The sequence below is a fragment of the Gouania willdenowi genome, chromosome 11 (genome assembly GCF_900634775.1).
Source record: "Gouania willdenowi chromosome 11, fGouWil2.1, whole genome shotgun sequence".
In the NCBI taxonomy this organism is placed as follows: domain Eukaryota; kingdom Metazoa; phylum Chordata; class Actinopteri; order Blenniiformes; family Gobiesocidae; genus Gouania; species Gouania willdenowi.
The window spans coordinates 26,190,661-26,206,889 of NC_041054.1; the positions used below are offsets into that span (position 1 = coordinate 26,190,661).

General features: G+C 39.4%; 1 protein-coding gene across 2 annotated transcripts in view; it reads left to right on the plus strand.

The window, feature by feature from the left end:
- top2b (DNA topoisomerase II beta) overlaps nucleotides 1-16,229 on the plus strand; it is a 96,199-nt gene that overhangs the window by 44,167 nt on the left and 35,803 nt on the right. For both annotated transcript variants that reach the window (XM_028461155.1, XM_028461154.1), the window contains exons 15-25: nucleotides 1,027-1,132; nucleotides 1,242-1,351; nucleotides 1,421-1,513; nucleotides 1,596-1,710; nucleotides 1,926-2,047; nucleotides 3,412-3,560; nucleotides 3,682-3,913; nucleotides 8,842-8,976; nucleotides 9,808-10,008; nucleotides 11,607-11,802; nucleotides 11,879-11,970. In XM_028461155.1, the coding sequence (XP_028316956.1) occupies nucleotides 1,027-1,132; nucleotides 1,242-1,351; nucleotides 1,421-1,513; nucleotides 1,596-1,710; nucleotides 1,926-2,047; nucleotides 3,412-3,560; nucleotides 3,682-3,913; nucleotides 8,842-8,976; nucleotides 9,808-10,008; nucleotides 11,607-11,802; nucleotides 11,879-11,970 (1,551 nt within the window). The remainder of the gene's footprint in view (nucleotides 1-1,026; nucleotides 1,133-1,241; nucleotides 1,352-1,420; nucleotides 1,514-1,595; nucleotides 1,711-1,925; nucleotides 2,048-3,411; nucleotides 3,561-3,681; nucleotides 3,914-8,841; nucleotides 8,977-9,807; nucleotides 10,009-11,606; nucleotides 11,803-11,878; nucleotides 11,971-16,229) is intronic.

Here is a 16,229-nt window from a genome sequence, read left to right on the forward strand (position 1 = left end):
AATACTTGTTTCTCTCAAATGCACGCACAGCAACAGCACGGCTACCGTGAGAAAGGGAATAGTATCGTCAGTTGTATGGAATTGGCTTGGGTTTATAGCGACAGACGTGCAACAAGTTAGTGTAAGATTTGTTTAAAGGTCGTTGCAACATTGGTATTGTTTTTTTCTGCAGCGACAGACATATGGTCCAGTCGAACCAGGGAGGAGTTGTTACTTGAAAGTTCTAAATATCAAACACAGACCTCATATTCTGCATATCATGACACATTTCATTATTTTATGTTTTTGTTATGTTAAGTATTGAGAGAATTCTTTGTTAATGTGTTTAAAAGAAGGCTAAATTGTTAACTAGCTCCACCATTTTCAAACTACAATATATTTATTGTCTTTTTAACAAAACATTCATTCCAGGAGGTAAATGGGATTAATTTAGTTACATTTGATAAAATTGCTCATCCCTAATCAGAAGTTGATATTGTTGATTACTCCCAAAAATGCTAAGCTTTGATTCCCATGAGCATTTACCAAAAATGTTCTGTAAAAAAAGTTCAAAGTGTCAATATTGGCTTAAAAGTGGCAGAAATAGTAGGAACAATTAGTTTAAATTGGCAGGAAATGGGCATGACAAATGGTGAATGTGGTTAAATTGGCAAAAATAACCATGAAATATTGTGAAAAGTTTTTAGCTGCCGAAAATGTCTTGAAAGTGGAAAAATGGGCAGAAAAGGCATTGAAATTTGATGGAGAAGTGACAGAAATTGGAGTAATGTAGCAAAAATGCATTAAAAGGAGCAAAAATATGGCAAGAAAAAGTGATGAAGATAGGTTAAAATATAGCAAGTTTAGTGTAGTTGCAGAATAAGGTTATAAATAAGCAAATATGGGCATAAATTGTTCAAAAAATATTCTAAGTTTCTTGCAGGCATCTGGCGAGCCCCTCCCAGTGTCTCACTCCCCTAAGGTTGAGAACCCTGGTCTAGTCAATCAAACTTACAAATCCCACTGAATTTGGTTCTCTGTGTTTAGGCAACCAAGAACAAGCAGGAAATGGCATTTTACAGCATTCCAGAGTTTGATGAGTGGAAGAAGCAAACCGAGAACTATAAAACCTGGCATATAAAGTACTACAAAGGTTTGATGCTACACCAGTTTTTTTTTTAAATACAAATGGAAAAGAAATGCATTTAAATTGATGTTAGTCTTGCATTGTTTGCTTTATATGTATCCAACATGTGTTCTAGGTTTGGGTACGAGTACGAGCAAAGAAGCAAAGGAATACTTTGTAGATATGGAGCGGCACCGCATCACGTTCAGATACACAGGAGCAGAGGACGATGCTGCCATCACTTTGGTTAGTTTAATTAACCGTCATCAGCAAACACTAGTGTTAATAGTTAATGCCATTATTGTTCTTTCCCAGGCTTTCAGTAAAAAGAAGACGGACGACAGGAAGGAGTGGCTGACCAACTTCATGGAGGACAGACGTCAGAGAAGGATGCACGGCTTGCCGGAGGTTGGTGACGACATGTCCTGATTTCTGGAGCAATTCATATTCCTGTCAGCTATGGGTTGACCATGACTTGTTTGTTCTTCAGCAATACCTTTATGGAACTCACACCAGGCACCTTTCTTACAACGACTTCATCAACAAAGAGCTGATTCTCTTCTCCAACTCTGACAATGAGAGATCCATCCCATCGCTGGTCGACGGTTGGTTCTCTTTACTTTTTTACTTTTAATTTTACTCTTCAGAGTTCAAGCAGCTGCCAGCTACCCATACATACAGAAATGTTTTAATTTGTTTTAAATGTTTACTGGACTTAATGTGGCAGCAAATATTACATCTTTCAATGGTCTAGAAAGCTGATCTTTTATTCTGTTACTTTTTATTTGCTTCTTCGAAATAAGATGTTTTTTAATTGCAGGCTTGAAGCCAGGACAAAGGAAAGTATTGTTCACCTGCATGAAGAGGAACGACAAGAGGGAGGTGAAAGTGGCACAGCTGGCCGGATCAGTGGCAGAAATGTCCGCCTACCATCATGGAGAGGTACTGACCGTGCAGTGCATCAGTGTGGAAGCTTTAAAACGTGTTCTCAAATGGTATTAATTAAAAATGAAATTCTGGAGAAATTATTTCTAAATATTAAAAGACCAGGCATAAGCAACCCATATTTGAATTTGTTTGACACGCCAAAGGAAATGCTTAAAATGACTCCAAACACACAAAATGACAGAAAAATATACAAAAATGACTCCAAAAATAAACAAAACAACAAATATACACAAATGGACAACACAATTCAAATAAAAACTTGCAAAAGGACAACAAAAATACCGAAAGGACGGCAGAAAAAGACACAATGGGGATGCACTACGAAGCTGGATTTCCTCATCACGCTAACTTCCAGGATTTATTTGGTGTGTGCTGTACTACGACGCTGGCTAACTTCTTACCGGGCTAAATCACCGTGGTAACCTAGGATGAAAACCTAACCTGGTCGCGACCAGGATAAGATCTGTGTGAGGACAAAACTCCCGCCTCCTGACCAATCAGTTATCTTGAAAAATGACCTGCCCATTGTTAGAAGATCTTGGTTGGTGTAGATCTTACAGCTGCGTTTAAGAAAGAAAGAATATTAATGGATCAATGCAATCCTTTCTTTTACCGATGACATCCTTTAGGAAAGATATAGATTTACATCTGATGGACTGATCTACAGTCAGTTTATAGTGAAATTGATCAGAGCGCTGTCCGTTTATCATCCAATGGATTCATATTTTACAATCTCACGCTTTTTTATGCATGTCAGCAGCTTCCTGCCTTCATTCCTTTCTTCCGGCTTTCTCTGCAGCAACAGTGTTGTTTTTGGTCCGAATTATGGATTTGAGTTCTGCATATAAGAAGTTCCTCAATTGTGACATAAGTTGCTCTACACAGTTTGTTCATGTTTATGATTGGTCTGACGCTGCAATCTCCACCCCTGACACAGGAGTGTGCACATAGGCAGCCTGAAATCACCTCGCTTAAGTGAATGTGTTTATCCTGCTTCGTAGGACAGGGGGTCTCTGGAGGAGAATGTTTGTTTAGGTGAAACTAACACTCCTGTTAATGTTCAGATTGGTAATTATTCGAAATGCTGACAAGAATGTTGATATGACCCTCAAATAACATATAATCACATTTTTGTGGCACCTCTGAGTGAACAGTTGCCCATCTCTGCAACAGATAAACTAAGTGATGCTGAAAAACAGCATTTATGGCCCTGCTTTGTCTTGTTAAGAAGGTTTACCGTTCAGAATTATGCTAAATCACTACCTAGGTTGTGCATATCTGTGGGAGAAAAATATTTACCGTTTCTGCCTTCATTTGTGCATGACTGGAACTTCATCTACCTTCTTGTGCCCTGGCAGCAAGCTCTCATGATGACCATCGTGAACTTGGCACAAAACTTTGTGGGCAGTAACAACTTGAACATCCTGCAGCCTTTGGGTCAGTTTGGTACTCGCATCAACGGAGGCAAAGATGCTGCCAGTCCTCGTTACATCTTCACTATGCTCAGGTGAAACTTCTCATGCCTTGTCATGTCACCATTCATGTTGTCTAACAAATGCATGGCTCCCTTGAGTTATTGACAAATGGTTAAGAAAAGGTTTATAAAAAATATTTTAATGTCACCACAGTCCCCTGGCCAAACTGCTGTTCCCTGTTGTGGATTCCAACCTCCTCAAGTTCCTGTTTGACGACAACCAGAAGGTTGAGCCTGAGTGGTACATTCCCATTATCCCCATGGTTTTAGTGAACGGCGCTGAGGGCATCGGCACAGGCTGGGCGTGTAAGATCCCCAACTACGATGTTCGAGAGATCGTCAACAACCTCATCAGACTGCTCAACCACCAGGAACCCCTTCCCATGGTAAACAGGCTGCAACCTCACAAACCACAAATAATGGTGGTGGTCTGTTAGACCAATTGATTTAGACATGACTCACTCATACAATTCTTCCAAGCGACTCTCTCAGTAATTATTATCGAACACCTGGAATATATCCACCAAATTTTCCATCATTAATATGAACCATAGTTAAGCTTTCCTAGTGTACTCATGCACAAGTAAACCAAAAGTGTTACTAGTAGTAGTAGTGAAGAAAAAAGTGTCACTACCATTACTATAGGACTAAAAACCGACTTCTAGTTCAGTACCGTATTTTACGGGCTATTGAACGCACCGCTTTATTGGCCACATTTCAATAATTCAGCAGTTTTCCACATAAAGGCCACACCATCACATAGGCTGCACTCTATTAGCTGATGAGGGTGTCCTTCACACGACTTCATCAATCATAACGAGCAGGTAGGCGGGCTGCTGTGCTCCAATTAATGGATATTTCTGTTTATTTCTGTGTATTCTGATGAGTTTCCATCTCCACATAAACTTACCTCCTCACTGCTCCACATCGGCATATCAGTTCATTTATAGCTTTTTATGGTTGGTTGTTACTGGATCAAGACTGATAACCCTCTCCCTCCGTCAGTTCTTACCGTGCACTATAGGCCTCAGAAGCGATCTTCTCAAGTTCGGACTCTGAGTCAGAATCAGGACACGATAGCTTCTGTACAAACCCAACATGGTTATTTGGCAACTTTATGCTGTTCATTGTTTTCCTTTTATTACGAACTTACTGATTTTTACTGTATCCGGAGTGTTGCAGCACTCTTTCTATCTGTGTGTATGTGTCAGGTAAGTAAGCTGTCAGTCTCAGTCTGCCGCTGCTGTTGCTCCTGAACAAATTTAACATGGTGATTTCACTATTTTATGCCATTCATTATTTTCTACTATTAAAAACTGACTGATATATCTTACATTTTACTTATATTTTAAACCTTATTATACATTTTTATGCTCTTTCCACTGTAAATGCATACAAGCCAGCACTGCTCCCCGTTCCAGAAACTTTCATTTATTATCGGTATTTTCTTTTTATGTCAGCGAACATCGTATTTTAGGCATAGAAAATAAAAACAAATATTCAACAGATGTATGACTTGTGCTGTCACTCCCACGCAATTTACCACCACTTGGACACCGTCATGCATACGGAGCGCGACACATCTGTCCTTTTTTTAAAGCTGTGAGTGCATCACTTTCCCCACATTATTCCAAGCTTTTGAACGTTCAGGTTACTGGGATGTTCAGTGGTTGTTACAGTTTATTCATTCCACTGTTGGGGTGACTGTCAGTAATATTCTACCTCTTGACACCAGCTTTCACTGGACACTAAGTGTCACGCTTTAGTGAATCTGCCCTTAAGTGTACTGGCAGTATTAGACTACAGTGCATACAGAAAGTATTCACAGCACTTCGCTTTTCCCACATTTCATCATGTTACAGCCTTATTCCAAAAGGAATTCAATTCAATTTTTTCCTCAAAATTCTACACACAATACCCCATAATGACAACATGAAAAACATTTTTTTTTAAATGTTTGCAAATTTATTAGAAATAAAGAATGAAAATATAACATGTATGTAAGTATTCACAGCCTTTGCTCAGTACTTTGTTGTGGCACCTTTGGCAGCAATTACGGCCTCAAGTGTTTTGGAATATGAAGTCACAAGGTTGGATGGGGAGCGTCGGTGCACAGCCATTTTCAGATCCCTGCAGAGATGTTCAATGGGATTCAAGTCTAGGCTCTGGCTGGGCCACTCTAGGACATTCACAGAGTTGTCCTGAATTTACTCCTTCGATATCTTGGCTGTGTGTTTAGAGTCGTTGTCCTGTTGAAAGATAAACCGTCAAAGAAGCCTGGGAGAATGAACTAGGAGTGGTCTTTGACCAATGCTGGTGGGACTCTGCATTGAAACTTATTCATAAGACAACTATCTGTGCTCGTTTGACACTGATCCAGTTTAAGGTTTTGTCCGGGTGTCATTACTCAAAAGCAAGGCTTGCTCGAATTTTTCCAACTACCATAGACATTTGTGATAGGTGTGGTGGATCGCCCTGTGATCTTGTTCATATGTTTTTCTCCTGTCCAACTTTAAATACATTTTGGCAAATCTATTTTAATACCATGTCTAAAGTGCTTTCAAAAAACGTTGATGTTTCTTCTCATGTGGCTATTTTCAGTATTCCCGATAATTACTCCAACTATTCAGCTCTTCACCTGCAGATTTTAGCATTCACATCTCTTATTGCCACACGGCATCTCCTCATACATTGGAAGTCAACAAGTTCCCTATCCAGCCCTCAATGGATAAATGAGGTCATGTCTATTCTGAAAGTTGAAAAGATTAGATATTCCAAGAAAGGTATGACTGACAAATTCTTTCAAAAGTGGCAAGTATTTCTTAACTTTTTTGAGGAAGCGTAACACCCTCCCCCCCCTTCTTTCTTTTGTTTTTTTTTTAATGTTTAAAAGAAAAAGAAAAACGAAATGAAACAGTGTGCTTACTTTCACTTGTATTGTACAATTGAGATGCAATGTTCCTGTGCACATTAATAAAAACATTAAACAAAAGAAAAGAAAGATAAACGTCGTCCCATTCTGAGGTCAAGAGCGTTCTGGACCAGGTTTTCTTCCAGGATGTTTCTATACAATACTGCATTCATTTTTCCCTCAATCTTGACTAGTCTACCGGTCTATCTGCTGAAAAACATCCCCACAGCATGATGCTGCCACCACCATGCTTCACTGTAGGGATGGTATTGGCCAGGTGGTGAGCGGTGCCTGGTGTCCTCCAAACATAACGCTTGGCATTCACGCCAAAGACTTCAATCTTTGTCTCATCAGACCAGAGAATTTTGTTTCTCATGGTCTGAGAGTCTTTCAGGTGCCTTTTGGCAAACTCCAGGTTGACTGCCATGTGCCTTTTACTAGGGAGTGGCTTTGGTCTGGCCACTCTACCATACAGGCCTGATTGGTGGAGTGCTGCAGTGATGGTCGTCCTGCTGGAAGGTTCTCCTCTCTCCACTGGAGCTCCTTCAGAGTGACCATCTGGTTGTTAGTCACCTCCCTCACTAAAGACCTTCTTCCCCGATCACTCAGTTTAGAGGGACGGCCAGCTCTAGGAAGAGTCCCGGTGGTTCCAAACTTCTTCCATTTACGGAAGATGGAGGCCACTGTGCTCATTGGAACCTTTAAAGCTGCAGACATTTTTCTGTACCCTTCCCCAGACCTGTGCCTTGAGACAATCCTGTCTCGGAGGTCTACAGACAATTCCTCCGACTTCATGCTTGTTTTGTGGTCTGACATACACTGTTAACTGTGGGACCTTATATAGACAGGTGTGTGCCTTTCCAAATCATGTCCAATCAACTGAATTTACCACAGGTAGACTCCAATTAGGCTGTAGAAACATCTCAAGGACAATCAGTGGAAACAGAATGCACCTCAGCTCAATTTTGAGCATGATCTCAAAGGCTGTGAATACTTATGTACAAGTGATTTCTTCGTTTTTTATTTCTAATAAATCTCAAACGTTTTTAGGTTGTCATTATGGGGTATTATGTGTAGAATTTTGAGGAAAAAAGTTAATTTAATCCCTTTTGGAATAAGGCTGTAACATGATGAAATGTGGGAAAAGCGAAGCGCTGTGAATACTTTCCGTATGCACTGTAAATAAAAGATTTCTTTTACTTCGGTTGGGGTTCAAATTCTGCTGTATTCAATTTTGTTATGTCCTTGGGCATGGCACGTCATCTACATTGCCTTGTATGAATGGGTATGAATTGGGCATGAATGGTGGTGGTCAGCGGGGCCATAGGTGTGAAATGGCAGCCATGCTTCTGTCAGTATGCCCCAGGGCAGCTGTGGCTACAATTAGCTTACCACCACCGCTATGACTGATGTGACTGGTGTGAATGACATTATTCATTCACACCAGTCACATCAGTCATAGCATAGGTTTCTGTAATGGGCTTTGAGTCTCTTCAAAAAAAAGCACGAAATAAATCCAAGCCTTTATTATTATTATTATTGCAAATGAAGCAGGATCAATGGTTAGCCTGAATTTGTTTTCCCTCTCCTCTTATTACCATGTAAGGCTAACTAGTAGTACAAGTGACACTTTTTGCTTTAATAGTAATACTAGTGACATGTTTTGCTTCACCAGTAAACCAAAATTGAGTACATGTACTCCAACTTTCGGTACTAGTAGAGTTTAACTATGGTTAAAATCATTGATATCAAATTTATGCTCAAGCGACTTTCCATACATCACCATCCACGCTGCATTTCTGTCGAGGCCGTTTTTTCCACTCTTGCTTTCACACAATATAAACACTAAGCTTAACGTAAATGCACACCATTATTACTGCAAAAGACTCAAATTACAGCAAAATACACAAAAGGACAGCAAAAATAGAAAAACTTACCATGATACACATAAATAACAGAAGGTATAAAAACAACTAAAGTTTCACAAAAATAACTAAAAACAAACAAAATGATAACAGAAATACATAAAATGACTCATAACACACAGAGAAACAGCAAACATGCATAAAATGAATCAAAAAACACACACAATGAAATTAAAAAACATACAAAATAACAGAAAAAACAAATCGTCTCTCAAATCACGTAAAACAACTACAAAACACAAAGATCATTTGTTCTTTCCTATTTTAATACTCAAATTGCTCATTATTCTAAATACAGACATGAATATAATAATTGATAACACACACATTTTTGTGGCCCTCACTGTGATAAGGTGTGCCCATCTTTGCAGTAGGACATCTGTTTACCTACTTACAGCCCTGATGCATTTGACTCTCAGTCCTTATGCTAACCAGGTTACAAATAAATTATCTGTGTTGTATTCTGTCCCATCTCTAGCTTCCTAAATACAAAAACTTCAAAGGGGTGATTCATGAGGTGGGTCAGAACCAGTACCTGGTCAGTGGAGAGATATCAGTCATTGACAAGAACACCATTGAGATCACAGAGCTTCCTATTCGCACATGGACACAGGTGAGTTCACTGGGTTTACTATGAATCAATGAATGTATACAGTACAAAGAGTTCAAGTGTATCCCACAGCAGCTGAAGTTAGTGCAGATATGTGGACGACCTACAGACAATAAATATGTTAGACAAAGTGCATTACTCATATAATTGATTAGATTATAATAGATTTATTTTGTTCCTGTGTTGAATAGTACCTCACCTTTTAGTAACAGTATTATTTTTTAAATAAATAAGCACTTTTTTCTCTTTTTTCAAATGCAATATTTACATTTTTGCTTGGCATTGATTCATTACAAGAGCATGTGCACAAATTCCCTGTAAATAAGGTTGCAAAAGGGTGAACATTTTTCTTTTAATATTCCCAAACTTTTTAAGCTTAAATTCCCACAGAAATTCAAAGATATTAACATTTTATATGAATTATTTATTGGAATTAACCAAAAATGTTGAGTATTTTTTAAATAACTGTTGATAATATTTTATATGATGCTAAAATATAACATATGACAAAACAATTCCCATGGAAAGTTTCCAACTTTGAAAATTCCTAGAATTCCTCAACCCCTATCGAAATATTATGTTTTTTTGTTGTAATGGATGGTGATGTATATGTTTGGATATGATGCTGTTATTGAAATCCTATCTTAATTTTAAGTTCATTTTAATAAATAATTTCCATTTCTTGTTTTATAAGAAAATACAATAACACATTAGATAAATTATAAACTACTGCAGCAAAACCCCATATTTATCTGAATTTAATTGCATACCTTTTTTATTATTTACCTATTAGAATTTCTGATTTGTCTGTTTGTTGTGTCTTTGTGTTTGCAGTCTTACAAAGAGTCAGTGCTGGAGCTCATGCTGCAGGGAACAGACAAAACCCCAGCACTCATCAACGACTACAAAGAATACCACACCGACACCACGGTCAAGTTCTTAGTCCGCATGTCTGAAGAGAAACTGGCTCAGGCTGAAGCAGCAGGTCTCCACAAAGTCTTTAAGCTGCAGTCGAGCCTCACCTGCAACTCCATGGTACGTAAACATAACGTAATCAGATGGAGAGGAATTCAAAGCAGGCTCCACACATAAGAATTTTCTACATTTGGAAAGATTTTTGATCCGTTACAGACTCCACAAATGAAAATAAAAAATATCAGTCATAGAAGAGTTTTGATCAAACTGTGTGTACTTTATTTATTATAGCGGTCAGTCATGTTGGCAATACTTTGTTGGGCTGGGAAGTTCTGATTTTCCTGGAAATTAGCATTAAGTGTTTCTCACTCAGCTCACTTTTTGATGGCTACATTCCGTTCCGCGTCACAAATCACAGGGTCATGAGTCGGGAGTCGTTGGCTTTCCTCACACCCACAAGAAGTTTTGGTCGTAAATATTGAACAAGTTTAAATTAGGGCTGGGACCTTAACTTGTTAATTGCGATCGATTCATTAAATACAGAAAAATTACGCACAAAAAAAAGAACACAATCACTTTTCTTTCACTCCAAACAGCGCAAAACCTTCCTACCCACAATACTTATGCACAGTCCACAACACAAGAAACGGGAGAACCTGGGTTGAAACCGTTTCTGTGCTTCGTGGCCGTTCATTTTAGTTTAAATAATAACACCGGATGGAAAACAAAATCTCAGTTGTGTGCAAATTGTGCAAGAAAGAGTTTGCCAATCAGTAGAGCTCTTCTAGTTTCCGCTACCACCTTAATGCTAAACATGTTACGGCGAGCATGGACACTCGGACAGTGCTAGCTGCTACATGCTCCAGTGTTTTCAATCCACACTGGACAAGATGACAAGGTTCAGAGCCTAAATTAGTCCATGAGTGCCAAACAAACAAAAGTCAGTGGATAAATGATTGTAGTGGACAGTCAACCACTCTCAGTGGTAGAGGATGAAGGCGGGACTAGAAGGGCTGCTACACATAGCATTGTCTGAATCAACTTACCAACTGCTATGCAGGAAGAATATTTCAAACTAAATTCATCAGCTTCATCACTTGCTCTGTTTATTTCATACCCATTTATCCTAACCATTTTGCACAGTTCAGTTGCCACTGTTTCTTATTTTAATACACCAAAACAAATTTTTTTTTGAAAGTTTACAAAAAATCCAGAAAAGCATGAATATAGCATACTTGAATTTAAGTCTGTGCTTTGTGAACAATGCAATCATAATATTCTTTATTCACATTGCACATTATTTTAGCACTCAGTAATAACTAATAAACACTATTTTGTAGTTTAAACTTGTTTATTGTTTTTATTGATTCAGTCATTGAAATTGGGAAAAAAACATTGCTTCTCGTGTTAAATATTGTTATGCAATTAATTTAGTTTAATCAAGATTAATTAATTACGGTCTCTTTTTTTTAAATCGAGTCCTGCCACTAGTTTAAATAAGTTTAATATTAACAATTATTGCCCCAACCTGTTAATGGTATGAGACAAAAGATAATCTGGGGTTTGCCGTCCTTTGTCGGATGTAGGGGAAATCGGGACAAAAAAGCCAAATTATCTTTGTGTGTGTGTGTAACCTGCTCAAGATGAGTTAGGAGTTGTATTTGCTTCATATGAAGCACCAGGTCTGGATAGATTAAGTTTTTTTCTCTCTTCTGTAGGTGCTTTTTGACCACATGGGTTGTCTAAAGAGGTACGATTCAGTGCAAGACATCCTGCGAGAGTTCTTTGAGCTCCGCCTCCACTACTACAAACTGAGGAAGGACTGGTTAGAAGGTAGTCTGGGAGCTGAGGCTGCCAAACTGTCCAATCAGGCTCGCTTTGTCCTGGAGAAGATCGAAGGAAAAGTCTCAATTGGTATTGGAGAGAAAAAAAGTTATTTAATGTTTCAAGTTTGAACGCGAGTGCTTTAATAGCTGTGAATTACCCACAGAGAACAAATCAAAGAGGGAGCTGATTCGCATGCTGGTCCAGAAAGGCTACGAGTCGGATCCTGTGGCTGCCTGGAACAAAGCTCAGGAGAAGGTAAGCTATCCATATGTTCACACTTTGATATAAACCTAATGAAGCCACATCAGCATGCTATTTGAACTCAAGAGTCACGCCATTGAACCACAGGTAGTTTTGTTTCTATTAGATTTTCTGTTTTTTTTCGGTTTTTGGTATAAGGTTTACCCATTTCTGCTTCATGTCGGCATCACTACACTTTTCTGTTTTGTTTTCGTTTCATCATTTTTCTATGTTTAGATTACTTATCTTAAATCGGCAAACTGGTTGAGATATCTTACATTTTAAACTGTAGCTCCTTCCACGACATCACAAACACAGGTTGTTTTCTCACACAGACGTTTATTCTCCTCCTCTCCGTCTTAACACGCCGTGAAAACTAACACGTACATAAATAACAAGAGAATGAGCGCATTACACAAATCACACTACAAAATGGCGGTGCACAACTTAAACATGAAATAAATACCTCGTTGGCTGCATGTCATGAAAAGAGAAACTTAAAGATGCTCCACACAGTGTGAACTTAAAGATGATGCAGTAGTGTAAGCTTGTAGATGCTCCGTACACACAACTTGGTCCAACAGTACACGTTTCTTACACGAGGTTAAAACCCGATCAAACTTATCTGCGCTCCGTCTCCGCTCTGACTGTGCATCGGTTAATTGCGTCGTGCTGATACCTGAAGCTAAACAAAGGTTCCGCCCTAGAAATACAGGTAAATAGTCAAAACAATTAAACAACTTAAGATATAAATTTCTTTTCAATCATTAAACATTATGTAAACCATTTTACTTCACTCATAAATCATGAACTCTTTACCTTTTAATAAAATATATAAAGTATAAACATTTAGGCAGCAAACCTTTCACACAGCACTTACACTCCCACCAAATCATCACATTCCTGTAAAATCTGAATGTGGGATTTCTCAAAAGATTGGGAATCTAATGTATTTAACAGAATGTTTCATAGTGTGTGACTTAATTAGCCTCCAGTAAAGTAACTACTTTATGAATGGGCCTTTCAAGAAAAACTGACCTAGTTCGTAACTTCCCCTTATCAAATGTGTTGTCACTAATCATAAGCTTGAGCTTTCGCACCAGTCCATCTGCACTTGGGTATGCTTCAACAACTTTAGCAAGCTTCCACGCATTTCTGGGTGAGTTGTCATCTTGCAGAATAACAATGTCATTCGCCTGTGAATTTCTTGAAGGCCTTTGCCATTTTCGACGTTGTTGAAGATTCAGGAGGTATTCTCGTTTCCACCTTCGCCAAAAGTCATCAGCCAGAAATTGTACTCTTCTCCATCTTTTGCACAGATAAAGGTCCTCTTTGCAGAACTGTCCTGGTGGGGGCAAAATTATTGACGATTTCATGGTCAATATATGGTTGGGGGTGAGTGGTTCTGGACCAGTTGGATCATGTAAATGTTCAACACTTAGTGGCCTACTGTTGATTATAGCCATTGTTTCATAAAGAAACGTTCTTAAAGTTGTCGTGTCGAGTCTGCTGGCGGACTTGTCAAGCATTACAGTGAGGATGCTTCTGATCGTGCGAATTTGCCGCTCCCAAACTCCACCCATATGGCTCGCTGAGGGAACATTCATTACAAATTCACAACCAATAGCCTTCTGACGTTCCAAATCCAATCCCTTTAGGAGATCAGAGAACACTCTTCTGGCACCAACAAAATTTGTTCCCTGATCGCACCTAAGTTGACGCACAGGTCCTCTGATCGCCACGAACATCCGTAATGCATTTAGAAAAGCATCAGTTGTTAAATCATCCAGTGTTTCGATATGCACAGCTCTGGAGCATAAGCATGTAAACAACAATCCATATCTCTTTAATTCCTTTCTTCCTTCCTTTACAATAAAGGGGCCAAAGCAGTCGAGACCGCAGTAAGTAAAGGGGGGAGAAGTCTCGGTTCTTTCTTCCGGTAGATCAGCCATTTGTTGAACTTCTGTAGCTTTCCTGTATCTTCGGCATTTTGTACACTTGTATATGTGTGATGAGACCACACCTCCACAACCGATTATCCATACTCCATTTGCACGTAACTCGTTCATGGTCATGCCTCTTCCTTGGTGGAGTACACGCTCGTGATGATGTTTGACAAGTAGGGCTGAAATATGTGATTTCTTTGGTAGTATTGCGGGATGTTTCACTTCATGGTGCAAGGCTGAGTGGGAAAGGCGTCCTCCCACCCTGAGAACATTGTTGTTATCCAAGAAGGCATTCAACTGGTATAACTTGTTACGCTTGCCCAAAGTGTCTTTCTTTAGAAGCTTGATTTTTCTAATTTCATTAGAGAATGCTTCTTCTTGTACCAACTTAATGATGAAAATCTCTGCTTCTCTTCTTTCTTCAAGGCTAGTTGTGTCGTTCCTTCTTTGTTGAAGTCCACTAAATTCCTTAATGAACCTCTTGAGCCTAGCAATAGCTCTCACTGCTCGGGACCATTCAGAAAATTTAGTGAGGCGGTTCACAATTGAACTTGGTTCTTTTGTTTCAACCAGACAAACACAGGCTTTGCGAAGTTCAGGGTCGTTCATTTTTATTTCTCCCACCATCTTCTCTTCTGGAATGATTTGTTTCCAAAGGAATTCTGGTCCTCTCAACCAGTTGGACTCCTTTAGCTGCATTGCATTAAATCCTCTTGAGGCAGCGTCTGCTGGGTTGCTTTCAGAGTTAACATGCCGCCATTGTTCAGGAATTGTGCTGGACCTAATTCGCTGAATGCGGTTTGCTACGAATGTATGAAACCGCTTAGCTTCGTTATTCACATAGCCTAGAACCACCTTTGAATCAGTCCAGTAATACTCTTGCAGGTTTTCTATCTCAAGCTCTGATTTGACGACATCTCCATTGCGGACCGAAACCACAGCTGATGCTAATTCGAGTCTTGGGATAGTCATTAATCTGGTAGGGGCAACTCTTGCCTTCCCCATGACAAGTGAACAACTGATCTGTCCTGCGTTGCTTATTGCGCGAAGGTATGAACATGCACCATATCCATTGCAGCTCGCATCAGAGAAGTTGTGGAGCTCGTATTGTATGACTTCTCCAAAGTTTGATGGTAAGTGACTTCTTGGAATCTTAAACTCTGCCAAACGTGGCAAGTCTCTAAGCCATGACTCCCACTTTGGCTGAATGTGCTCGGGCAGTTCTTCATCCCAGCTTACTTTCTCTTTGCATAGCTCCTGTAGAATCTGTTTTCCGATTAGTACAAAGGGGGCCACAAACCCTAAAGGATCATAGACAGAGGCGACGGTCGAAAGAACTCCTCTTCTCGTCAGTGGCTTCTCCTTCACTGTGACTCTAAACTGGAACTCATCTGCTTCAACGCACCACTGAACTCCAAGTGCTCGCTCGATATGAAGCTCTCCTAGGGCCATGTCAAAATCCTTTGTATGTGCCCTTTCTTCAGGTGATATTACAGCAACAACATCTTTGCTATTAGATACAAACTTATGCAATCGAAGATTTCCTGTCTTGCACAAAGATACTGACTCTTTAACTAGATGTATGGCTTCAGCAGGTGATTCTACACTTATTAAGCCATCATCGACGTAGAAGCTTCTCTGGATGAACTCTATTGACTCTTTGCTGAATTTTCCACAACCTTGTGATGCCAAATACTTTAGACCAAAGTTAGAACAGCCGGGTGAGGATGCTGCTCCAAACAGGTGTACTCTCATTCTGTACACTAAGGGCTTGGAGTTCAGGTTGCCATTGTCCCACCAGAGGAAGCGTAGGTAATCTTGGTGTTCTTTCAGGACATGAAATTGATGAAACATCCGTTCGATGTCACACATAATGGCGATTGGGCCCTTCCTAAATCGACACAGCACACCAACTAATGTGTTGGTTAAGTCTGGTCCTGTCAAGAGTTGATCATTTAAAGAAGTTTCTTGGAAACGAGCTGAACAATCAAAAACCACGCGAATTTTCCCTGGTTTGTGGGGATGATATACGCCGTGGTGTGGAATATACCATGCTGGTTTGTTGTCAAGTTCAGTCTCTGGCACCTTCTCGGCATCTCCTCTGGTTATTATGTCATTCATGAAATGTACATAATCCATATAGTATTGTTCATCCCTTTTCAATCTTTTTTCCAATGAATTGAGTCTGTACACTGCACTTTGTTTATTGTCTGGGAGACAAGGCTTTTCAGTTTTGAAAGGAAGTGGGATTTCGTAATAGCCATTTTCTTTTTGGCGTATACCTTGTGTCACTTTAGATAAGAACAGGATATCTTCTTGAGAAACTGT